Source organism: Phalacrocorax aristotelis, chromosome 10, assembly GCF_949628215.1.
Source record: "Phalacrocorax aristotelis chromosome 10, bGulAri2.1, whole genome shotgun sequence".
In the NCBI taxonomy this organism is placed as follows: domain Eukaryota; kingdom Metazoa; phylum Chordata; class Aves; order Suliformes; family Phalacrocoracidae; genus Phalacrocorax; species Phalacrocorax aristotelis.
Window position 1 is genome coordinate 3,400,289 of NC_134285.1, and position 25,046 is coordinate 3,425,334.

The 25,046-nt window shown below is 65.3% G+C and overlaps 1 protein-coding gene across 1 annotated transcript; it reads right to left on the bottom strand.

Moving 5' to 3' along the window:
* Positions 1-202: 202 nt before the first annotated feature.
* MYO15A (myosin XVA) lies at positions 203-24,277 on the bottom strand. Its single transcript, XM_075104738.1, has 63 exons — positions 20,651-24,277; positions 19,625-19,707; positions 19,335-19,398; positions 19,121-19,230; positions 18,859-18,933; positions 18,548-18,638; positions 17,971-18,074; positions 17,375-17,438; positions 17,177-17,290; positions 16,819-16,980; positions 16,609-16,722; positions 16,447-16,505; positions 16,034-16,157; positions 15,850-15,945; positions 15,627-15,758; positions 15,061-15,186; positions 14,787-14,864; positions 14,246-14,400; positions 14,049-14,094; positions 13,783-13,907; positions 13,453-13,570; positions 13,186-13,361; positions 13,032-13,116; positions 12,712-12,765; positions 12,457-12,538; positions 12,237-12,367; positions 11,417-11,512; positions 11,091-11,326; positions 10,534-10,712; positions 10,352-10,424; positions 9,973-10,164; positions 9,724-9,818; positions 9,502-9,593; positions 9,287-9,413; positions 9,060-9,121; positions 8,856-8,919; positions 8,632-8,770; positions 8,093-8,183; positions 7,912-8,008; positions 7,556-7,677; positions 7,368-7,427; positions 7,045-7,120; positions 6,544-6,659; positions 6,342-6,460; positions 6,117-6,258; positions 5,703-5,814; positions 5,481-5,555; positions 4,863-5,068; positions 4,658-4,791; positions 4,511-4,577; positions 4,284-4,356; positions 3,978-4,051; positions 3,791-3,873; positions 3,437-3,567; positions 3,202-3,296; positions 2,711-2,788; positions 2,368-2,464; positions 2,122-2,282; positions 1,887-2,020; positions 1,649-1,782; positions 983-1,116; positions 557-697; positions 203-468 (listed from the first exon to the last, which is right to left on the bottom strand). Exons 1-63 carry the CDS (start codon positions 24,275-24,277, stop codon positions 367-369), a joined length of 10,404 nt encoding a protein of 3,467 aa, XP_074960839.1. The 3' UTR covers positions 203-366.
* Between the last annotated feature and the right edge of the window lie 769 nt (positions 24,278-25,046).

Here is a 25,046-nt window from a genome sequence, read left to right on the forward strand (position 1 = left end):
GGTGGAGGGGGGAGCGACTGGGACGTGGGGATGGGGGAGAGTGGGACTCGTGGAAGGGGGAGAGTGGGAGTCGGGGATGGTTGAGTCTGGGACGTGGGGATGGGGGAACTGGGACACGGGGAAACTGAGGCACAGGGGGCGTCAGCCCCCCCCCCCCCCACTGCAGCGACCGCAGCACAAAGCCATCACAGCCGGATCGGGCCAAGCTCACAGGCGTGTATAAAACCCCCAAGAACAACAGCGAGGTGTGAGCGGCGCAGGGGGAACGGTGGCCGTGGTAGCCCCCAGCCAGGTTGGGGACACGCCGGGATCGATGTGTCCCCTGTCCCCCACAGCGGGGGTCCGTGGCGAGGGTCTGCGGCGGGCTCAGAGCAGGGTGATCTCGCTGGGCGGCAGCGTCAGCCTCTTCTCCCGGGCACCCAGCAGCCGCTCCATGTGTGCCGCCACCACGCAGCACAGCTCCAGGCCCTGCCGAGGGCGGACGTGCCATCAGTGGCTGTGCCACCACCGCGGGAGCCCCGGCAGGGCCACCCTGGGACCCCCGAGTGTCCCCTACCTGTTCCAGCTGCAGCTGGGTGATGCCCTGCGCCAGGAGGTCGCCCAACGTGATCTCCACGTAGGGGTAGCTGGATCCGGCTGTCGGCCGCCGCGTCCGCGTCGACTGGATCTCCTTCAGCGAGAACTTGGCAACGGTCTCCTGGAGGGACAGGGTGGGGGGTGGCCCGCATGCCCTGGGGACCCCACCAAGGGGACCGAGGACCGGAGCGGGTATGGATGGGAGTAGGATGGAGAATGCCAGTGATGCAGCCCCCTTCCTGCACAGGGCAGGCAAACCAGGGGACCTTGCCCCCATCGGAGGGGGATGTCACCCCCCTGACCTGCCATGACACCTCGCTGCCTGCCTCTGCCCCCACAGCAGGAGCAGGGGAGCCGGGTGGAGCCCACGGGACCCCGTGCCCCCTACAGCCACCCCCCCACCTACGTGGGTCTCTTTGCTGAGGAAGTTGAGGCCGTTCTGGTTGACAGCCAGGATGCAGGGCGAGACAATGGCGTTGTTGCTGCAGCTCTGGATGTAGAAGAAGGATGAGCCAAACATGGGGTAGGCGCTCAGCAGCCCTGTGACGTGGAGGAGGGGGTCTTAGTGCCCGCTGCCACCCCCTCACACCCACAGGGCTCTTCCAAGGGTCCCAGCCAGCCCCATGCCTGGCAGGAGCCGGGTTGGCTCCCAGAGCCTTGCACCACTTCAGGCTCTAGACTGGGAGCAGGACTGGACTCAGGAGCACCCAAGGGGACCTGTTGCATCCTGCTGGGAAAGTGGGTGGCTGAGCATGGGGGCCTGGGAGCAGCTGCCCTGCCCTGCCCTGCCTGCGGTCCTGTCCCCGTTGTGTGTCATCCTGCTGGCCACGCAGCACCCCACGCTCCACGCAGGGCCGTGGTCTGCTTGTCCCAGCCTCCCTGCAGGGGAGCCACCCAGCAGCATCACACCTTCCTTAGCATTGCATCCCCAGCAGCCTTGCATCTCCAGCAGCATTGCATCCTCATTAGCATTGTGTCCTTGTTAGCATTGCACCCCCAGCAGCATCACCTCCCCATAAGCATTGCGTCGTTGTTAGCATCACCTCCCCGTGCCCATCCTGCACCTGCTCACCCAGGAACTGTGCCCTGGCCTGGTGGGCGCTGAGCGCCTGGGCTTGCTGCATGTGCTGGGTCACCATGTGGAGCCAGGATTGGGCCTTCAGCAGGCAGAAGAGCTGTGGGGCGATGTAGTCCTGCACCTCCCGCCTGTGGGGAGCCACACATCAGGGCCGACGCTGGCCAGCAGGTCCCGCACCCCATGGTTTGCATGCCCCCCCCCCCCCCCCCCGGACGCCCCACCCTGGCCATACGTGGTGGGGAGGTGGTGGCGGTCCTTGGCTTGGTGCTGGAGGGCAGCCAGCTTGGCCACATGCGGGAAGTGCTGCTCTCCCGGCTTCGCGGGTGGCAGGATGGTGAACAGCCCCTTGAGGTAGTCGGGGAGCACCTTGGGGGGACAGAGCACAGGGACACAGCTCGGGGACAGGGGGTGCTCGGGGAGGAGACACACAAAGGTGACCCCGGGGGAACCTGGTGAGGTGGCCCAACCTGGTTGTAGTGGACAGTGACGTAGAGCTCATTGTCGAACTTGAGGGGCTGGCTCCAGACCACGCGGCGGCACCAGAAGGTGTAGCCAGCATCCCGGCGCTCCGTCTCGGCAGCCACGTCCAGGACGTACTCCCGGCGGGTCAGCGGCCGCACGCACTGCCCTGCGCCCCGCCGGGAGCCTGAGCGCGGCCGCCACGCGTGGCACCCACCGGCGGTACGCCCGTCCCATCCTCACCAGCCCCTCACCTCTGTCGGTCACCACGAAGAGGATGTACTCGTCAAAAGCCTCCGGGTGCTGCAGCCCCATCTCACAGCACAGCTCCTCGATCACGTCCAGAGCCACCTGGGCATGGGGACAGGCAGCTGAGACGCTGCCACGTCCCCCCTGCCACCACCGACGGGTCCTGCATTGAGGCTCATCCCATGCGGCTCTCGGGGAAGGGATCTCCCTTTCCCAGAGAACAAAGTCCCCCAGCTCGGGGACAGCCAAGGGGTGCAGACCCCTGCATCCGCACCCTCAGGGCACCCACAACTGGGGTGTCACCACAAGCCCCGGGGTGTGCCAAGCCTCTTGCCCCCTCTGACTCACCGAGCACGTCTTGATCTTGAGGTGCTTCTCGATGCCGCCGGGCAGGAGGAAGAGCTGGCGCTTGGCACTGCGTCCAGCCTGTGTGAGGAGGACATGCTGGGGTGCAGGGGGGCCCTTTGTACAGCAAGACCCCCAAAGGACACCCCAAATTCCCAAGCTGTTCTACGGGGGCCATCCTAAGGGGATCATCCTGTATTTTGCCCAACCTAACCAGGTGAGCCATCGTGCCCCATGTGCACAAAGCTGTGTCCCTGCTGGGGACCCCTGAAAGCCCAGGGCACCTCCCCAAAGTGGTGTGTCTGGAGAGCTGACCCCAAAAAGGACTGTGGTCCCCACACCAGCAAGAGGCCATCAGCTCAGCTCCGGGCCAGTGTCTGGGGAGGATCCCATGCACATGGGGGGGGCTGTCCAGAACCTCCAGGGGGGTGGATCTCAAGCTGGCATCAGCCCTGCTTTGCACCCCACGGGCATCCATGAGCACCCAGCCTCACCACCATGGCCCTGAGCTCCATGCCGCTGGGGAAGAGGCTGCGGCCGCCGAACTGCAGGGTTTTCCGCAGGTTTTGCTCGCAGGCTTTGGCGATGCCTGGCGGGGACGGGTCCAGGTTGAATGACGGGGCTGAGCCATGATGTTGGCTCTGTTAGAGCACTTCCAGAGCCCTGTCACACCCGCGGGTGTCCTTCCCCACCATGCACCCAGCACCCTGGGGCAGTCACAGCCCCTACCCTGGAAAGGCAGCTCCGGGTGCCTGCTAGCATCCTGCAGGAAGGCCAGGAGGAAGGGCCTGAGCACCTCTGAGCACTTGTAGTAGGCGGCGAGGATGTAGAGCAGCCTCCAGCCCTTCTGGCAGCTGTCCCTGCCGGGGAGAGCTGGGGCTTAGCCCCCAGGGAGGGCAAGGGTGCCCACAGCAGCTGCAACGGCACCCACTGCCCCGAGGAGCAGCGCAGCCTGCTGCGAGAGTGGGGTCCCCAGGTCTCCCCCCACATTGGAGCAGCTCAGCCTGGCCAGGGACACAAGTTTCCCCAGTGCCAGCCTCTGCTGTCCCAGCCAGGGAGGACAGCATGGGTGCAGGGACTCACGGCTTGGAGCTGGTGTTGTTGGTGACCTGCTTGATGATCTGGCAGTACACCTCGTCCCGCAGGACCTCGTGCTCCGTGCACAGCTGGGGGACAGGCATGGCTCGCTTTGCGGCTGGGGACGTCCCCAGCTGCCACCCTCCTGCCCAGGCGTCACCCCAAGGCCTCGGCACGCCGGCGGGGGATTTACCTTGAGGATGGTGCAGATGGCGTCCAGCTCCGTCTGCCCCCTCAGAGGGTGGTCACCCATGAACTTCATCACAGCTGGGGACGACAAAGCCAAATGGTGACACAGCTCACCTCGTCTCTTCCCTGGGACATGCTCCCCTGGGTATGGGCGGCACCTCGTGCATGTGGGGCAGTGGAACCAGAGGAGTTAAACCCCACCCCAGGACACCCCATATGCCCACCCTTGTCCTGCCCCCAACCTTCCCCAGCGATGGGGCTGGGGATGGCAGTGGGGCAGGGGGACAGGGCCCTTGTGCACCTCACCTACCTTGGAAAGCTTCCACAGCCAGTTTGCTAATGCCATCATCCACGAATTCGATGAGCGACTCCTGGATGGGGGTCTGGAGGGGGAGAAGGTCAGCTCCCGAGAGCAGCCGGAGGGATGGGATGGAGGTTGGGGTGGCATTTGGGGAGCTCCCAAGCACACCAGGACCTCGGGGGACCCGCAGGTGACATCAGTGCAGGGGCACCCCAAGGCACCCTGCTTCCCTGTACCTTGGTGAACGTCAGCATCTCCAGCACATCAGGTACATCCCTCTTGGTCTTTGTCTCACAGGAGTCCCTGGGAGAGGGATGAAGGAGCGGGTGGGCACAGGTGTCCCTGCTCTGGGGTGTCCCCATCCCACCACTGGGGGCACTCACGTGGTCCCACGCCGTGCCACGCGGAAATACTGTCGAGCGAAGGCCAGCATGGGGCAGGTCCCCACACTGGCCCCGAGCCGCTCACCGCCGTCTCCATCTGGACCCTCTGCAAAGGCGGTGCTGGTGGGGGATGCCTGTGGAGTGGGGCAGTGGGCGCTGGGCACAGCTGGCACCATGACGGTGACGGTCCCAGACCAGCACCCACCTCGGTTTTCCGGTCCAGCTCCTGGGCCACAGCGGTGGAGGCTACGGCCACGGCCACAGCTGCCGAAGCTGCCACCTTGCCCTGCTTGTCCCTGGGCTCCTCCTTCCTCTCCGCCGGCAAATGGACGAAGTCAGGGGCCGCAACGGGCTGGACGTACTCGGCGGGGAAGAGCCCTGACCTGCCATGGATGGCCCCGAACTTCCACCCTGCGCCAGGCAGATGGTGGGGATGGCCCTGGGCTGGCAGCCCCAGGGGTCACCCCCAAAAAGCCTCTGCCTGTTCCCTCCAGCCCCCTGCACCCCAAAACCTTTCCAGAGGGACTGGCCATGGGTTTTGGCTGTAAACAGCGGCGGTTTGGTATTGCTCGAGGTAAAGGCACAGACCAGAGGCCACAAAGCCACTTGCAGGGACATGGAGCAGCACCCAGTGCCACCCAGAGTGGGAACACAGAGAAGCATCCCCCCGCATTGGGTTGATGCTCAAAAGAGCCTCCCAAACCATCCTGCTGGGGGGTGACAGAGGCAGGGTCCTGCCCCATGCCACAGTCCCAGGAGGGGACACGGCCCAGGGCAGCTGTACATGTACCAGGGACACACACAGGGACAGCATGGCACCCACCAAAATCCTGGGTGCCCGTCTTCAGCTCCTCCAGGTACATCACCTTCTTGCGGACCACACAGCCATAGTAGTGGTCTGCAGGGATATCATGGGGACACAGGGTCTCACAGGATGCAAGGCCAGGGCACGGCCACCTCCAGGGCTGGAGAAGCCATCAGTCCTGCCACCCTCATGACCCCCATCGAGGGCATTTTGGCACGGGCTTGTGGGGGGGCCGCTCACCTGTCTCAGGGCGCTCCAGCGGCTGCAGTTGGATGATATCCCCTTTGTGGAAGCTGAGCTGGCCCCTGTCCTCCGGGCTGTAGTTCCTCACAGCCACCACGTACAGGGAGTCCTGGGCAGAGTGGTTGGGGGCTGGCACAGCCTGTGCACACAGGCACACGCATGCACACTCATGCACATGCATGCACACGCATGCACACCCACATCCCACTCAGCACAGGGGCTTCAAGCACCCACAGCTGCAGGACCACCCCAGGATGACCCCCCTCTCAATCCCCCTTCACCCCAGGCATGGTGCCATTTGCAGGGTACCCTCCACTGCCCACCCTGGCCCCCCAAATGTGGGCACACAGGCAGCGTCCAGCCCCCAGGACATGCTCCCAGCTGCCCCCCTGGCCCCTGGGCACCCCCCACCTTCCTGAGCTCTGTGATGAAGTGGTCCACCATGGCCTTGACCTGGGGGGCTTTGGGGGAGAAGAGGATGAGCTTCTCATTGCGCAGGTTGAACTCCAGCATGTTCCTGGATGGGGTGGTCACGAACAGCACATCGGCGTAGCTGGGGCAGGGCGAGGGGAGGCTGAAACACCCGGCACCAACAGCACCCCTCCCACCCCAACCTCCTGGGCTCCTCGCCCCTACCTGTACGTCCGCAGCACCCGCAGCTGCTCCCCAGGGACGTTGGTGCCCTTCACCAGCCGCAGCAGCTTGACGCCAGCATGGGACACGGCCAGGATCTGCACACCTGTCCCAACGCTGCCCTGTGGGCCGGGACGCTGCCTCAGCCGGGGGCACGGGGCTGTGGTACCCCCCACACCAACCTGCCCCATGTCCGGACCCTCACCGTGGCGGGGAAGAGGCGTGAGAAATACACCTCGCAGCCATCCCGGGCTGCGGCGATGATCTCCCTCTTGACGCTCTCAGTGGCCACAGGGCTGAAGGAGTCCAGCTTATTTTCCGCTGCGGGGAGAAATATCCCCCGGTGAGCATCCTCCCTCTCTGGGGAGGATCTGGACACAGGGTTCAATGTGAGAGGGGGGAAGCTCATGCATTTCCCCAGCCAGGCAAGACCATGATGGCAAGACAGATCCACCCTGCCAGGGCACCCTCTTAGGCAGCGAGTCTGGGTGAGACCTGACATAACTCATGACTTTGTGGAGCACTAAATCACAGGGAGCTCGTTGGGTTTGGAGGCAAAACCCCCCTGGCTTTAAGCAGAGCTGGTTGTGGCTTGGAGAAGCCCAGAAAGTGAGGATGGGCACTGGAGCAGCTGGATATGAGACCCCCAGGTTTGGGACCCCCAACCCAGGAGCAGCAGGACATAGGGGGTGTGGGCGAGGGTTACCAAAGAGGGCTTTCAAGCGGAGCCGTTCCTCCTGGCTGATCCGGATGCAGGTGTCAGAGAGCGTGTCGTTGAAGATCTGGGGAAGGGGGTGAGGAGCAGCAGGGCTGTGCAGGGGGAGCGGTGTGCCCTCCAGGCCCTCTGCCCTGCCTGGCCCCTGACCTGGCTTGGGGCAGCTGATGGGGACACCCCCTGCTCCTCTGCAGCAGCTCAGCAGGGGAAGATGGGATGGCCATGGTGGGATGAGTAAACCATCACCCCAGTGGGGGGATACCCCAGCTCCCAGGGGACCCCCGGGGAGCTTTGGGTCCAGCTCGGTGTCTCACCTGCCGGAAGATGAGGTCAAGTAGCAGCGGGTGGTTGATGCTGTCGTTGGGGTAGAAAACCTGTCAGGAGGGATACCAACATGCATCGGTGGCATCGCCCACCCTGCAGGGCCTTGGGCTCTGCAAAAAGCACCCTTTATCCCCGCAGCGCTTTGACACCAGCCTGTCCCCGTCCTCCCTCCCGGCACCTCCTTGCGGATGTATATTTTCCAGGGCACGTGTTGGTAGGTGTAGAAGTCCTCGCTGCAGCTCCGGTGCAGCTGGGTCTGGACCTGCTGTGCCTCAGATGGGAGCTCCCGTGAGACAGATACTGCAAAGGGATGGAAAGTCCTGCACGTCTCGAGGGGGGCCACCAAGAGCCCCTCTCCACCCGGGGAAACTGAGGGCAGGGAGGGTTAAGCCAGGCAGAGCAGTTATCCCATGAGGATACTGCAGAGCCAGACCCGGACCTGGCTGTATCAGGCATCACCCGGTGCCACCGGGGAGAACGAGGTGCCCCACTCTGCCCTGGCCCCCCCAGTGCCACGGCTCTGCCCTGCGATACCTGCAGGTCGGGTGGCCGCTGGACGCCCTGTGGGTGCTCGCATCTGGTACCTGCTGCTGCTGACAGGCTTCACCGTGGCCACCGTCTCCTTGGGCTCCTGTAAAGCAGACAGCAGGCTGTGGTCGAGGCCGGTGGCTCCCCCAGCCTGGTACAGGGGGCATGGGGGCAGCCGCATCCCTACCGCAGCTGCCGGCACCTGGGCTGCTGAGAGCTGCTCCTTCAGGATCTGCATGGCTTCCTCATGGGGGTCCGGCTTCTTCCCAAAGAGCTTCCTGCAGAGACAGCATCCCACATTGCCTGCACCCTGGCGTCACCTGCACCCTGGCGTCACCTGCACCCCGGCATCACCTGCACCCCCAGCACCACCTGCACCCTGGCGTCACCTGCACCCCGGCATCACCTGCACCCCCAGCACCACCTGCACCCTGGCGTCACCTGCACCCCGGCATCACCTGCACCCCCAGCACCACCTGCACCCTGGCGTCACCTGCACCCCAGCACCACCTGCACCCCAGCACCACCTGCACCCTGGCGTCACCTGCACCCCGGCATCACCTGCACCCCCAGCACCACCTGCACCCCCAGCACCACCTGCACCCTGGCATCGCCTCCACCCCCAGCACCACCTGCACCCTGGCATCGCCTGCACTCCGGCATCAGGGCAGGCACGCGCACCTGCAGGCAGAAGCCCACGGCTTGGCCGGGGACTCGGGTGGGTACCTGGGAGGCTGAGAGCCGCGTGGAGCCGGCTGGCACTGCCGGATGATGTTGCGGATGTCGTGCGTGGGCCGTGGGAAGTGCTCTGAGTTGAGCCGGGAATGCTGCACCAGCTCCCCTGGCCACTGCTGGCCCATGGGTGCTACAGGGCCAAGCATGTGGGTCAGGGGGACCAGGCTTGATGCCATGAGCCCCCAGTACCACCCCGTTGCACTGGGACCCCTTACTGGCTTTCTGCAAGTAGGGCCGGGGCTGGGGGGCACGGGCTGGCATCCCCTCTGCTGCTCTGCCCTGCAAGGGACACAGGGCCATGAGGACCTGGCACCCTCCAGCTGCCCCCATTCCTGGGGCTCTGCCCAGGAGAGGTGCCCCACAGCAGAGGCCGGACAGGGCTCAGTTTACCCCAGCCCCCCTGGCCCTGTCCCACTGACCGGGGGCCCAGGTGGCTGGTTCGCATCTGCCCAGCGCTGCGGGGACGGGGCTGGTTCTGCACCTACAACAGCAAAGGAGGAGAGCTCAGCCGGGGCAACCCGCAGCCCCGTACCAGGGCTGTGGGGCACTGGGTGCAGGGATGTCCCCCACCCCAGGGATCAGGGATCAGGTAGGGAAACTGAGGCAGGGAGCTGGGTCGGGATGCAGGAGTGCTCGGGGCATTTACCCCTCGGCTGACGTGTCTCCGCAGGCATGGAGGGTCCGCTCCGCTCAGCATCACCGCCGCTGTCCCCCCGTCCCACGCCACCTCCTCCTTTCATCCTCTGCAAGATGGCAGCGGGCTTCTCCAGCTCCTGGGGGGCAGGCATCAGGGGATGGAGGCCAAGCCACCTGCACCCCCAAAATGCTGGAGTCCCTTGGGCAGGGGGACACTGCTCCTACCCCATTGCCGTAGGAGAGCACAGGGTCGAAGAGGCTGTCCAGGTACCGGTCCAGACCCTTCTGGCTACGTGGCTCCCCAAAGTCCCCATCTCCTCTGTCTGAGGAGGGATGAGCCGGTGGCAGCAGGGCTTCACTGGCATGGCAGAGCTTCACCGGCACGGCAGGGTTCACTGGCACAGCCCTGCCAGCAGCGCCGGGGGGCTGGGGGGAATGATGCCCTACCATGTGGGGGGTACGCCTCCATGGACGGCAGCGTGGGGGCTTTCACGGCCGGGGGAGGAGGCACTTCATCCAAATCCAAGCTGTGTCCCAGCACCCTGCAGAAAGAGAGGACATGCTCATCCCACATCCGCTGGGTGCCACAGCCCTCCTGGGGCTCAACCCACACCTCTGCCAGCACCCATCCAGCCCAGTGCCGGCATTTCCCCACCAGCCCCACGATGAGGGACCCGTCCCTGCCCAAGTACTTACGCATGGCTGCCCCCGCCACAGGTCTCAGCCCCCTCCCATGCGACGAGGAAGCAAGACTTCTGCTTGGGAAAGCCCCGGAGCAGCTCGAGGTCAGAGATGAGGTCCAAGACATAGTCGTGGCCAGCCAGTTCAGCCCACTGGGCACCCGCCTTCATGGCCACAGACCAGCCACGCCAGCCCTCCACCAGCCCCCTGCTGACAGCAGGACACTGGGGACGAGCACGGGCTGCCAGCAGTGCCCCAGCTCCGGGGAGACACCCTGCCCATGAGCTGGGCATCCCAGCCTCCAGAGCCTGGGCTCACCCAAAATGGCCCTGGGATGATGCTGTGCCCCCGTGCCTGCCCCGCTGGGTGGGGGGGGCGTGAAGCCAGCAGGTACCTGTGCTTCAGGACATCCCCTGCCAGGTCTTCGCCTGTGCTCCAGGAGTGGACAGGGCAGGAAAACTTGTCGCCTGGGGAGGGACAGGCAGTAAGCAGGTCCTGCCCGTGACGGTGACAGGGGGGCCAAGCCGGCACCGACCCTCACTGCCGCTGTGCCCCTGGACCCGCACCGTCCCGCACCGTTGAAGCAGTGGAGGTTGAGCGCCATGCTGGCTTGCTGCCGGTTCGCCGTCCACTCCAGCAGTGAGGGCGGGTAGGTGCGGGAAGCCGCAGTGCCCAGCTGCGACCGTGCCATGGCATGCATCAGCTTGCGCTGGCACACTGGCTTGTAGCCGGCAAAGGCGTAGTCAGAGACGAACCTGCGGGCAAAAGAGGGTGCTGCAGGAGGAGCAGCATCCCCAGGCATGTGTGCCAGGCTGGCCTAGGGGACCACAGAGGGACTAAGAGCACCCCTGGAGGGATTTGGGCAGCATCCTGGGCACGTGTGCCAGGCTGGCCAGAGGGATTCTGGAGGGACCTGAGCATAATCCCTGGGCAAGCTGCCACGCTGGCCCCGGGGACCATGGAGGGACCACAGAACATCCCCAGAGGGACCTGGGTAGCATCGCAGGCACATGTGCCAAGCTGGCCTGGAGGGGCGCTGGAGAGACCCAGCAGTGTCCCCGGGCACGCGTGCCAGGCGACCCAGGGGTCCCAGCCAGCCCCAGTCCCCGTCCCTGTCCGCAGCCAGAGCTCACTTGAGCAGGTACTTGTCGAAGGCAGCGGAGGGCGGGAAGGCGCTGAGGCAGGCGGCCAGCAGCAGCCAGCCCCGCTCCTCGTTGTTGACGTTGGTGTTACGCCAGACTTGGTTGGCGGCTTGTGCCAGGAGCTCGTCCCGCAGCCCCGGCGCCGACAGCCCCTTCTGTACAATGTAGTTGCCGAAGAGGGTCTCCTGCAGGCCGCCTAGCCCCGGGTCTCCCATGAACCTCAGGATCTGCCACAGGGACAGCGAGGTCCTCCCTCCAGCCCCGGGCAGGGAGCAGGCAGGGGACCGCGGTGCCGGATCCCGTGCTGTCCCACCTACCAGCTGGAAGAGGCTGAGCGCCTCATGGCACAGCTCCTCGTCCAGCCGGGTGAGGGGGGCTGCCAGCGGGGCCGTCAGCATCCCAAACGCCGGCTCCTGCGGTGACACCCGCACCCGTGGCTACCCGGGCCCCAAGGACAGCCTCAGGCCAGGAGGGGCCAGGACCACAGTGCTGAGCATGGCGTTGAGGCTGGATGGGGGCTACAGGGCTGCGAAGGGGCTGGGGTGCAGGATGGGGCCAGCAGCCTCCCAGCAGCAGAACAAGGAAGGATTCAGGCTGTGCTGGCAGCACCAGAGATGCCGGCACCTCGGTGAGACTGAGAGCAGGGCCCTGGCACTGTCATTTGGGATGCTGGGGACTGGGAAACACATGGCAGAAATAGGGGCAAGGAGGAGGAAGGGGGCAAAGTGACTGGGGATGGGGTCCTGGGAGCAAAGCGACCTGGTCTCCCGCCCCCAGCGTTTCCGGATCCGCCCCGCGTCGGGCGTCCAGGAGGGCTCGGCTGGTCTCTCTCCGATAATCTCAGCGGGGTCCCCCCGGCTTCTGGAGACGACAGGAACCCACAGGGAGGGAGGGAGGCCACCACCAGCTCCCCACAGAACTGCAGCTGCCCTGGGTCTGGCCCCTCTCACACCCCACGGCATCCCTGCGGCCGAAGCCAGGGCAGAGCCCGGTGGGACGGTGAGGGGAGCCGTTGGGCAGAGCCGCCGTGGGGACCTCAAACCTAACTCAGCCATGACTGGGGTGCCGAGGACCCCCCAAAAGCTGGCTGCCCATCGGGGCAGGGTCCCTGCCACCGGGCCGCGGCGCCCACCTTACCTGGAAGTGGCCCCGCACGTACTTGGCCATGGGGTAGTCGTTGATGTCAAGTGGGAGGGTGAGCTGGGAGTCAGGCTGCAGCGTTGGTGGCGGCACCAGGACCACACAGCCGGCATTAACCTCCCGGGCAGCTACGGCACAACAGGCAGCTATGGCACAGCCGCAGGGATGGGGACGAGGGGCTGGGAGCGGTGCCAGCGGAGGTGCGAGACCCACTCACCTGCGGCAGCCTCCAGCAGCCCCATCAGCTCGGCCGGGATCTCCAGGTGGGTGACATCCACCACCTCCCTCCTCGTCAGCTCCTGCCAGTGCAGCACAGGGATGCACCTGCTTATCACACTGCTCCCCACCCCAGGACCCATGGGTACCCCAGCCAGCAGCATGGGGATGGGGCAGCAAACGGTAGGGACAAGGGCACAGCAACACCAGCTGCACATGCATCACACGTGCATTCCCTCCCAGTGCACCCTGTTACCTGCTTCATCCTCTCCCTCTCCTCCTCTGCCTGCTGGCGGGCATCCTCCTTTCTCTGCAAAAAGAGTAGCCACACTGAGCCTCCACCAGGAGGGAGGGAGACCCAGAGGCAGCAGGACCCCCCTGGGGTGCCATTGCCCCCCCAGCATTGACAGGCTTTCACCCCCAAGAGGCACTGCCTATGCCCCATGGGGCATGGAGGAGGTGCTGGGGATGGTGCCTGGGGGTGCCACTGTGCCCTCTCCAGACCCACCACCAAGCATGCATCAGGGTGGGAGCAGGTGCCCAGGACCCCCTGGGTTGTGTCAGCCCCCACCTCACCTTAAGGTACCGCCGGCGGTTCACGTAGATATGCACCAGCGACCTGAACTTGATGAGCGTGTGCCGCATGCGCCGGTACCGCTGTCTGTGGGAGGACACCCATCACCCTCTGCCACCCACCAGTGCTCACCCGCCACCCCCCCCGGACACCCACCTGGCCAGGTAGCCCCGTGCCCGGCTCTGCAGGAGGACGATCTTTCGGCGGAGGGAGCGGAAACGCCTCTTGATGAAGAAGGTGTGAGCGTAGCGCTGGAGCGTGAGCGCGGCCAGGTGATGGGCACGGGCTCGCTTGCTCTCCAGCGCCTGGTACAGCTGCTCCTTCAGGAAGAGCTGGGGGGTGGGGATGATGCTGTGAGCCCCCTGCCTTGGCCACGCTCCCCCAGGGCATCACCAGAGCCAAGCCCCCTGCCCAGGACAGTACCTTGCTGACGCCGATGTAGTACATGCTGGGGCTGACAGGGCAGAGGTTCCTCAGCATCTCCACGCAGTTGGCCCCGTTGGGAATGACGCTGGACCACATGTCGACGAGGCAGCGGTACCTGGGTGAGCCCGCAACACTGTCACCGTGTGGGACCCCACCGGGACACCGGCATGGACCCTCCCTGCCGTGATGAGCACCATGCCTGGTAAAGCATCAAAGTGGGGGGCTCCTAGCTCCACCCCCAGGCCAAATGCTGACCCCAAAACACCCACAAGCTCTGTAGTCTCCCCTTGCCAGGTACCACCATACCCAACCCACAGCCCCAGGCACCTGTCGATGAAGATGGGGAAGGGGATGCGGATGGGGAAGCCCTCCTTGCGGATGCGGATGGTCTCCAGGATTCCAGAGTACCGCAGCTGGCTGCTGACCACATCGGCCTCAAAAAGCCCTGGTTCCTGGGGAGGAGATGGGGAGAAGCTTCGGCGGCTGCATAAGTAGACCCCTGCCCACCATGCACCCACCACTGCCCCCCATGCTGGCAAGGGCAGGCAGCACCAGCATCACCGTGGGCAGGAAAGCCCTGGGCCAGCTCTCACCTTCTTGTTGTTGGGTTTGAGACAACGCACGAAGAAGGGGTTGCACCTGCATCAGAGAGACCCTGTTGGCACAGGGACAGGGGACAAAGCCAGCCTGGCCACTTCGGGCTTGGTTCTGGCTGTCACCCGGCTCCCCCCAGCGTGGGCATGGCCTGGCTGTCTGGCCCGCCTGCTCTGCCCACCCTGCCTGCCCTGACCTCTCCATCTTCTCCACCAGGTCCAGGAGCGACTGCTGGAACTGGGCAGCCACGGTGGGGGCCTTGTACCGCCGTGTCCTGGTGCTGCTTCTCCTGACCAGGCTCCTCTGCCGGGCCATCACCTGGGCATGGCCGAAGAAGAGGTTGGCCACCACCTTGGGGAGATAGGAAGGGTTAGGGAAGAGGAAGGTGTCTGGGATGTTGCAGCTCTCCTTGCTCTGCTTCCCAGCCCGGTCACTGCTTTTTGGCCCAGCCCTGAGCGAGTCGCATCCCCTATTTGTGACTGGGTTTCCCAGATGGGGATGGGAAAGTGCAAAAGCAGCCCACATGCCCATTTGTGCCAATGCTGGAGGGGTCAAAGTCCAGAGGACCCCATGGGAAGAAGGCACCAGGTGGAGCTGGAGGCATCCACCGCTCCCAGTCTCCCTGGGCTTCACTGGTGATGGGGGCACATGCTCGGGGAAAGTGCTGTGTATGGAAGGGGGCTATCCATGCCCTGTGGCCCTCAGCACCATAGAGCCAGGGCCAGGCAGGGCTCTACCTTGGTCCTGCTGCTGATGAACAGATCCAGCACGTCCTGACGGACCTGGTCATAGTTTTTATCCAAAAACTTGTGAACCTGGCAAAGAGCAAAACCTTGTAGTGAGGAGCCCAGTGGGGGGAGGCGAGGAGTTCCAGGCCTAGACATCGTGGGTAGGGGACTTCTCCCAGTCCCCAGCCAGACCCCCTGGGCTTCCCCTCACTCCCTAGTGCAGGGTAAACCTCACCGTTAACGCTCCTTAAAACCCCAAGCTGGGCACCCTGCCACTGCGCACCTGGTAGGTCACCTTCCCTGCATAGTGCTTGATGGTGAACTCGGGCAGCGGCATCTTCGGCTTGGTGTACAGTGGGTTCAGCCCATGGTGGTAATGACACTTCTGGAGGAACGTGTGGTCAGTGGCCTGGGGACGGACACAGGGGTGAGACACGGCTTGGGAAGTTCGGCAGCCCTGGGGATACAGGCACTGGGTTGCCTGAACAACTGGCCAGACCCCGCTTGCAGCTCCGCCAGCGAGCAGCTGTGTGGTCACAGGCACCTGCTGCTCTGTGCCTCAGTTACCCCCTTGGCAAAGAGGGTCCAACCACCCTTCTCTCTTCTATAGGGTAGCTGGGAGGGGTTTTTCAGTAATTCCTGCAAAAGCCAGTCCTCTGGGGGAAGTTGCTCCAGTGGCACCGACCTGGGACCTCTCAGGGCTTGTCCAGTCTGCAGAAACTTGAGGGGTCTCCCAGATCATCCAGGACAGCCCAGGAGTGGAGCAGCCCCAGGCTATGGTGACACCCTAGGCACAGTGACCGCCTGGCACTGCCATCGTCACTGCCCTGGCACGGGGCAGCTCCTCACCTGGGGGAAGCAGCTCTGGTCATCGAGGATCCGGAGGATGCCATAGGGCTTCTGGGAGATGAGGTCGATGCAGGGTTGGTTGTCACTGAAGGGGATCTCCTTCCACTCAATCTGCTCCCGGAGGTACTCCTCCTGCGGGGCTGACACTCAGTCAGCCCCGTGCCCCCGGCCCCGTGGTGATGTTTTACACGGGGGCAGAGCCCAGCACCGCTCACTGGCCCACCTGCTCCTCCTGGAAGACGATCTTGTTGAAGAAGAACTGCAGGTACTCGTTGGCATAGTTGATGCACAGTTGCTCAAAGCTGTTGAAGTTGAGGTCCTGCGAGAAGAAGGGGCCATGGCACCTGAGACCCCACAACCCTGGGGCTGGTGGCCAGTGACATGAAGCCAGGATGGATCCTGCTCACCTCAAAGCCGTAGATGTCCAGGATGGCGATGGACAGGGCCTCCTGCCGTGGGTACACCAGCTTGTTGATGCGGTCTGTGAGCCAGCCGAAGAGCAGGGAGTAGAGGGTCTTGGCAATGGCATCCCTGGGGAGGGAGTAGGTGAGTGCAGTGCTGGATCTCCAGCACAGCACGGCATGGCATGGCACAGCATAACATGACGTGCACCCCTGCCTCCATGGCCAGCATCCATCACAGTCCCACGTCATGCACGGAGCAGCCCTTGGGGCTGCAATTTTAATCACTGGAAAGACTAATCTGCACTGGGGGACCCAGCCATCCCCTTTCCCAGCCTGGCATTTCAGCTCCTGCCCTCTCCCCGGGGGCCAGACACCCCCCATGCCCCCATTCAGCACAGCCCCCCACTTCCCTCTACCTGGCATCCACAGCGCTTTCGACTGTCAGAGGGGTAAAAATTTTCTCCCGCAGAGTTTCCTGGTTGGGGCGCACAAAACCAATGGCATGATGGAGCTTTAGCAGCACCAGCTGTGGTCCCCAGGGACCCCCCTCCCTTCCTGTGCCCCCTCCCCGCACTCACCGTCACCTTGAAGGTGATGGCCTTCTGCAGGCCCTCGGGGGACACCTGCAGCAGCTCAGCCACCGTCCGGATCTCCGTGGCGCTCACCACCGTGGCGACCTCCTGGCAGTCAGTCTGCAGGACACGGTGGGCGGTGGCATGTGGTGACCCCCACATCTGCCACATCCCAAATTGGGCCTGAGGAGTGCAGCTTGTCTCTGCTTCAGGTACCTCGTATTTTTCAAAGTAGACGTTGCCCAGGTGGAGGACGGAGGAGAGGACGCGGAAGATGCTGTTCTGCTCCTCCACGGTGAAGCCCAGCACCTCCATGGTGTTGAGCAGCCGACGGAAATCCTCTGCATCGTCCTTGCCGGGGATCTCGCAGTTCCCACCCTGGCACAGCCCCCTCAGTGCCATCAGCGGGTCCCGGAGGGCAGCACCCAAGGGTGTGGGGGGAATGCCCTGCCCTCAGCACCCTCCCTATCCTCATGCCAAATCCAGGAGGACCCAGGAACCCACCGGCACCCCGGGCTCGGGCAGCCCCCTGAGAAGCGGGCAGCATGGGGAGGTCAGGCACAGGGTATGCTACCTGGTTCAGGTAGTAGTAGGTCTCGGCGCCCTGCAGGCAGTAGCGCTGCCGCTGCTGGGCAGGCAGCCCTGCCAGCATCTCGTAGAAGATGTGGTAGTTGCGCTCGCTCTTGGCCTGGGGAGCAGAGGACCGAGCTGAGGCAGGGGAAGCAGGGGGGCGGCCTAGGGAGGCAGAGCCTGGGACCCCCTTGCCACCCACCTGGAAGACCACACGGGACTTCTCCAGCAGGTACTGCGAGGTTATGGCACCGCAGATCAAGCCACTGTTGGGGCGAGAACAGGCACCCGGCTGGCACCCTCATCACAGCAGGGACTGTGCCCCCCACCATGGTGCTCACCCCTGCCCCAGTGCTCTCCCCGAACATGGCGGGGGTCCCCAGGTGCTCCCCACCAGGGATGGGTGGGCAGAGAAAGGTGCCCACACCAGAGTCTCAAGTGAGGGCTGGAGCTGCTGCACCCCGGGGTGACACGGGGTACCCCCCCCCATGGGGATCAGTGGGGCTGAGCAAGGATGGGACGGACCGTGGGGACAGGGTGTCAAGGACCAGGAGTGCTCAGGGCACCAGCCCAGGACACAGCATCCCTACCCCTACCCCAGGGACAGCAAACGCTGCCTGTCTTCAGACAACATCACCTTTCCCCCACCAAGTTTGTCCCTAAAATTGTCCCCATGTGTGTCCCACCCCAGAGCTGAGGGGCAGCAGGGCTGGGGGCTGGGTTGGGCAGCCCCAGGCCAGGGGACACACACAGGGGGTGGGGGCCAGATACACGCAGGCATTGCTCAGCATTACTTACTCCTCCAGAAAGATTTCCACAAATTTCCCAAACCTACTGGAATTGTCGTTCCTCACGGTTTTGGCATTGCCGAAGGATTCCAGCAAGGGGGTCGCCTCCAGGATCTGCTGTGGCAACGGGGAGAGCTGCAGGGTCAGCCCGGCCACCCTGACCCGCCACGGCTATGGGCTGTGCTCCCATGGGTCGCCCCTTGTCATCCCGCCACCCATACCACCCTCACTGCCACCTCCTGCCCTGTGCAAGACACCCCTGGGTGCCAAAATTTGAAGTGTTCACCATGGCTGGGTTGCATGAGGGTGCAGGAGAGCGCAAAGACCCCATGCATATGTATGCACCGAGCTCCGGCTTTCCATCCCAGCTGTCCCCCCACAGCTGGGGTGACATGGCAGAGATGCCACCATCATGCTCAGTCTCCTTGAACCATCCCAGCTTTCGTCCCTCCCAGTACCTCTATCTGCCGTGGTCCGGGTGGAAGCGTGGGGACAAGGAGAGAGCGATAGAGCCATGAGCAGGGGGTGGAGGAGAGCGTGGGGAGGTGGGACATGGGGACGAAGATGTCCCCAGGGCAGCACCCTACCTGCGGGGCTGTGCTGCGTTTCTGGCTGACGGCTGCCAGGTAGCGCAGGATCAGCTTGGTGGCTTCGGTCTTCCCCGAGCCGCTCTCCCCACTGAAATGCAGAGCGGGGACACAGCCAGGGCTGTCACCAGCCGAGCATGGGGCCAGGGGGTGCACCCATCCCAAAGGCACCCAACACCCCCTCCCCAGAAGCACTCCTCAGCCCCAGGCCGCCGGGCCGGGCTGGCGGCAGCATCCCGGCAACCAGCAATTAGGGCAGCGCTGACTGGGGCCATCCCGGGGGACCACGCTGGGGGACAGCCATGTCCCACCTGATGATGATACACTGGTTGTGTTTGGCATCCATCACTTTGGAGTAGGCGATGTTTGCGATGGCAAAGAGGTGCCTGGGGAGGGGGGGGAAGCAGAGGTGGGGGTTGTGGTGCAGTGTTGCCCCAGAACAGGGGCCTCCTCTGCGCCTCCGTGCACGGACACAGCTGCTCCAGCACCCCGAGGCTGAGGGTCCAGGGGTGGCTGAAGGCAGGTAGGGGTGCCCCTCTCCCCACAGGCATTCGGGGACACCCCCGTACTCACGGCGGGTTCTCGCCCAGCGCTCTGCCTTCGTACTGCAGCACCTGCTCTGTCCCGTAGATGTTGTAGAGCCGGTAGGGGTTCACTGAGACCAGGATGCTGCCAATGTAGGTCTGCAGAAGAGCAAGATTTGGGTCTGTGAGCGCTCAGAGAGCGATGACCCCCCTGAACCCCACGCCTGGGGTGTCGGGGGGATGCCATAAACCCCTAAACTTACATAGATGAGCTGGCGCTCAAACCGTGTCCGGATGTTGCTCAGCACCGTGGCTTCTTGGAGGTCCCTGGCGCAGAGCAGAGGCTGCATTAGGAGGTGGCAGGGCAGCAGGAGGTGTCTGCTGCCCCCGAGTGTGTCCCCAGCATCCCCAGCCCTGGGAGGCTGGAGCAGACCCCGTGTTGGGATGGGATGGGGAGCAGGGGGGGCTGTGGGGCAGGCGTGGGGGGGCGTCGCAGCCCTGTTGGCCCCTGCGGTGCTGGGTCACGGTGGGTGGCAGGGATGGGGACACTCACTCCAGCTGGGTCATGTCCTCCAGCCCATCCTCCTCCTGCGGCTCCTGGTACCGCACGATGGGCAGGCTGCACAGCGACTGCATCTGCACAGAGCAACCCAGCCCGGCTCCATCACGGCAGGGCCGCACCACCCCCTCCAGTGTCCCACCCGGTCACCACCACTGCCCCAAACCACTGCTTGTGACCCCAAACCGGGGATCCTGCAGCCAGCCTTTGCAGGGACCCCAAGAAAGCACCACATGGCCCTAAAATGGGTCCTCTGGCAAGAGTATCACATGTCGGGAGAGCAGCGGCGCTAGAAATGGGGACACGAGGCCATCAAGGTGTCCTTGGGGACCATCCCAGGAAAGGCTGGTCCCGGAGCCCCCCGCCCCGTGCACTGTAGGCAGGCAGGAACAGGCGGAGGCGGCTGCGCCACCCCCCACCGCAACACCCTGCGTTCCACCCAACCCCCCACGGGGGCTGCAAGGCGCGGGCGACAGAGGCCCTCGGGCAGGGCGGCACATCCAGGGGAGATGATGGAAGGGGGCTGTGGTGGGGGCTGAGCTGTGGGGTCTGCTCCCCACGGCCGTGCCCCACGGCCACACGCAGAGGTGACGCGGGGTGGGTGGCACACAGGAGCCCTTGCTGGCGGCCGGCCAGGCGGCGGGCAGGAAAGCGGACACCCGCCGGGTCAGCGTGCCACCTGCGCTCGTCCCGGCCGGAGATCGGGTCTCAGCATTTCCATACGCAAGAATCAGGTGTCCCCAAGGGGGCCATGCACGGGGGGGGGGGGAGGGGCACCCAACGGGCGATGACCATCCCCCTCCAGCTTTCTCCGCGTGGCAGGACCCCCACCAGCACCCAGTGCACCTGTAGCCACTTCCCCCCCACCCTGAGCACTGCAAACCCCCCAGCACTGGTGGCTTCAATCCCTGGTGAGCTGGTAGCCATCTCAACACGCCACCCCATCCCACGCCCCACCAGCTCGCCCCTCCGGCTCCATCCCACCGCCAGCACCCACGGCAGGCTCCCCTCCGGCGTTACCTTGCTGCGCCAGGGCTGCTTGGTGCCCACGTACCCGTCTGCCCAGGGGTGCCTGTCCCGCCAGCCGCCCGCCGGCGAGCGCTGGCTCAGGTATCGGGCAATGTCGGCTCCCCGCTGGCTCGCCCACCGCCGGCCACGCTGGGTGGGCTGCCGGGGGAGGCCCTGCTCAGCCGTCCAGGCGTCGGGCATCTCCCGCACCCGCACGACGTGCTGCGTGGACCAGTGCTGCTTGTACATGCGGGACGCGCGCCGCAGGGAGCCCAACCTCTGCACCTGCGGCGTCACCACCGCGTAGCGCCCTGCGCCCTCCTCCCCGGCTGCCCCATCGCCCTCGACGGCCTCCACCGGCCCTGGGGTGCGAGCACTGCCGCGGGGAATGCCTGGCGAGCCGGGTGCTCGGCCACGGGGTGCGGGGAAAGCAGCACGACGCTGTGGCGAGGGGCTCCGGTCACCGCGGAGAGGGGAGGGGAGGACAGGGTGCCCGGTGTCAACCCAGCCCCGCTGTCCTGCCGGTGGGCTCGGTGATCTGCGGGTGCTCCCGTCCCTCCGGGATGGGTGCCGGGGCAAGGAGGGTGAGTGGGAGGAGGGATGGCGGGCAGGCAGTGGGGATGGAGGGGCTTTGGCAGGGGCCATGCTCCCCACAAGCAATGATGCCAGGGACTGCCCCACAGAGCGCCCTGGGGAGGGGCTTCGGCCCCCCACTTCAGCTGAAGACAGCCTTGCTGGCGGGGAATGGGGGGCCATCCCAGCAAGGGGCTGCCCAACACGCTGGATGAAGGTTTTGGGGGTGCCAGGAGCTGTGCTGGGGGCGGGGGGCACCCCAGCGAGACCCCGCACAGCACCCTGCCAGGGGGGCAGCTCCTCATCCCAGGACGGGCTGGGGGGCCCAAGGCGGCGGCTGCCAGGGCGGGGGGTCAGTGACAGGAAGGGGGTCCTCTGCAATGGCTTCACAGCCTTGGTGGGGGGCTCAGGAAGCCTGGGCCAGGCCTGGGGGAGCGGCAGCCCAGGGGGGCTGCTCCGCCGCGACTGCTGCGGGGACAGGGGTCTCCCTGACCCTGCCACAGGCATCCCCAAATGCCTCCCTACCAGCCCTGGCGAGCGAGGGGCAGCCGGCGGCAGGGCGGGGGGCTTGGGGCCCAACCGCCGGAGGCTGGCACTGAAGGAGGGGGATCGCAGCGGCCCCTCGCCCTGCACGCTGCTGGGGCGCTGCCGGGACAGCGGCGGTGATGAGGAGCGCCTGGGCTTGGCGAAGGGGTTACGGAGCGACAGCCGCCGCGCAGCTCCCGGCTCTTGGGGCAGGGGCTGCCCCCAGGGTCCCACTGGTGGGGAAGGCTGCCTGGCCAGAGATGCTCGTGGTGGGGGGTCCTGGCCCACCATGCTGGTGCTCTCCATCCCTGCTAGCCTGCGGCTGGAACATCTATAGGCGGGCTGGGGGGTGTGGGGGTCACGAAATGCCCCCCCACCCCAAGCCGGGCGGCCGGGGGGCTGTGAGAGGGAGCGCTGGAGGAACTGCCCCAGTGGGCTCCCGCATGCCCGCGCTGCTGAAACATGGCGCCCCGGGGAAGCTGCGGGGCTGGGGGCTGCCGGCGGTGGTGGTGGTGGCTCGTACTCATCATAGTCATCCTCAGCATGGGTGGTAGGCAAGTGGGGGGACGGCGGGAGGGGGACATCCAGGCGGTCCTTGCCAAAAAGCTTGACCTGGGGCCGGGGGAAGAGCCTGAATTTCCTGTTGAGGGAGAGCTTGGAGGACAGTGTCTGCCGCATACCCCGGAGCGAGGAGGCGCTAAGGATAGAGAACGGGTAGTCCCTGTCCTCCTCCTCTTCCTCCCACTCCTCCGGCTCCTCAGCCTCAGTGATCTCCTCCAGGCCCAGGGCGTAAGGGTTGCAGGAGGACTGGGCATGCGGTGCCCAGCCCCCCTCGCTGTACTGGATGCGATGCTTGGGGTATTCATCCCCTAGGTATCCCTTGGCAAGGGGCTCCCCAAAGTCCTCATAAGGATCCCCCCTGTAGCCAAAGGGCCCCGCCACCTCCTCGCTGTACTCTGGGTCACTGCTGTAAGGGTCGTAGAGGGTATGGGGGGACACACCACCAAATGGTCCCTCATCCTCGAGCTCCGTGTAGCCGTAGGGGTGCCCCGGTGGGTCACCCTCCTCCCAAAACCCACCGTAGAAGCCATACTCCTCCTCTGCTTCATAGCCGGGGGAGTCAGCGTAGGGGGTCGGCACTGTGCCCTTGAAGCCATACCCCGCTGGGTAGGCTGGGGTTTGGACGTAGCCTTCCTCCTCCTCAACATAGCCCTGCCGGGGGCCGTAGGCTCCATCCTCCTCCTCGGTGTAGCCACGCCAGGGGCCATAGGCTCCATCCTCCTCCTTGGTGTAGCCACAGTGAGAGCCGTAGGCTCCATCCTGCTCCTTGGCATAGCCATGCCGGTGGCTGTAGGCTCCATCCTCCTCCTCAGCCCATCCATAGCGTGGCGCTGGCAGCTCCGCAGGCGCATGCTGGGAGCGCCGCCGGGACGGATGCCTCACCGTGCTGCCGAGCCTCTCCTGGCCATGCCGTGCAGCGCTGGGGGCTGACAGCCCGCTGCCACCGGGGATCCGCTTCATGTTGGCCCGGTGCCTGAGGATCTCGTCTTCTGCAGGGAATGGCAGCTTCCTGGCACCGATACGGGAGAGCCAGGCCGTGTCGGCCGCCCGGCCGCCCCCCGCCAGCCGCCCGCGCCGCGAGAGCACCTTCCTGGCCAGCCAGCCTGTGGCGGTGGCTGCCTTGCTCAGCACCTGCGCCCGTGGCTTGAATTTCCTTTCCGGGCGCCGGCGGAAGAGGGATGCACCGTCCTCGGCTGCCTGCCCGCCCCGCCGCAGCAGCAGGAAGGATGGCTTCGCTGGCGGGGAGCTGCTGGCCGCCTCCTTCCTCTTCTTGCCCACGCGCTTGAAGCGAACCATCAGGTTGGAGGTGGACTTGAGCACCGCCTTGTTCTTCTTCTTCTTCTTCCTCTTGGTGCTGTGCTTCTGCAGCCCCCAGAAGAAGCGGGATGTGTTCTTGAACTGCCCCTTCTTGGGCCGTCGCAACCCAAGCTTCTTGAAGCCCAGGAAGAGCTTTGAGGTGCTGCGGAGGCTCCGCTTCGCCCGGGCCTTCGGCTCCGCCGCCTCCTCCTCCTCGGCTGGGCTGGGCTCCATGGATGCTTTGGGTTGGCCCTTGGCCTCTGCACCCTTGGCCCCTTTCTTCTTCTTGGTGTTGTCGGCCGCCAGCCCCATCACCAGCTTGGAGGTACCTTTCAAGTTCTTCTTGGCCGGCGTGGCATTGCTCTCGCCCTCCTCCTCCTCCGGCTCCAGCTGCGCCTTTTTCCCCCGGCCTGGCTTCTTCACTGCCACCACCCCCTTGAGCACCCCCTTCCTCTCCTTCCCCTTCCCCTTCTTGGGCTCCTCCACAGCCGCCTCCTCCTTGTCCTCTTCCTCCACCACCTCCGTCTCCTCATTCTCCTCTGCCTTCAGCAGCTCCACGTCCGAGGTCTCCTCTGGCTCGCTGGGCACCTCCTTCTTGCCCTTCTTGCCATCTTTCCCTTTCCCTTTGCCCCCCTTGCCTTTGGCCTCCGCATCCTTTTTGGGGTCCCCCTTCTTGCCAACCATCCCGGCGGTGACGGGCGCTCATGCTCTGGCCCCGGCAGGGCCCTGGGAGATGACGCCCCGCACCGGCACGAGGCAGCTGCTGGCACACTGTCCGGCTCCCGACCCCACAGCCCGTCCCGGGGGGGTATTTACCTGCGCCTGGTTTCGGCGAGGCACGTGCCCGTGTGTGGCTCCCTCGGCCGCCGGTGGCCGCCCGCTTGGCATGGCGCTGGGGCGGGGGGACGGAAGCCCCGGCGCAGCCCGGCGGAGCTGCCTCCTGCCTGCTGCGGCACCCCGCGAGTTAGGCAGCGTGGTGCCGGCGGCTGGGCTCCGGCTGTAACCCAACCACTGGGGCTCGTGGCAGCATGAATAATGTAAGGGATGTGCTGCTCCGGCCCCGAGACTTTTCTGAAGCAGCAGGAAAGGGCCCCCATGGCAGGGAGCAGTCCCTCGGGGGACAGCACAGAGCACCATCACCGCCCCAGAACCGGACCCTGCCACCTCCCCATGCCTCAAGGCTCCCTGTGCTCTCCCCCCTGGGAAATCAGCCTCTTCCTCTGGGCAGCACAGAGGAGGATCAAGCCCAGGGACCCGTTTGACCCCATAAAGCCAAATCGCGGCACTGAGAAAGGAGATAATTTTGCTAAGCCCAAGGCATGTGCCGCCCTGGCACTGGGAGCACGGCCAAGGGGAGCATCACAGAGGAGGAACCCAACACCAGACCAAATCCCACAGCCCGAGGGGGAAGCAGAGAAGAGCCAGCAGCCCGCGGGGGTACCCCCCATGCCAT

What these genes read in the sequence shown, in the direction of transcription:
- MYO15A (XM_075104738.1), bottom strand. Translation starts at nt 24,277, where the DNA reads ATGGTTGGCAAGAAGGGGGACCCCAAAAAGGATGCGGAGGCCAAAGGC. An exon ending in GAGGACATGACCCAGCTGGA is followed by an intron (nt 19,399 to 19,624) that starts GTGAGTGTCCCC and finishes GCTCTGCGCCAG; the next exon opens with GGACCTCCAAGAAGCCACGG. An exon ending in CCATCACCTTCAAGGTGACG is followed by an intron (nt 16,506 to 16,608) that starts GTGAGTGCGGGG and finishes CGCCCCAACCAG; the next exon opens with GAAACTCTGCGGGAGAAAAT.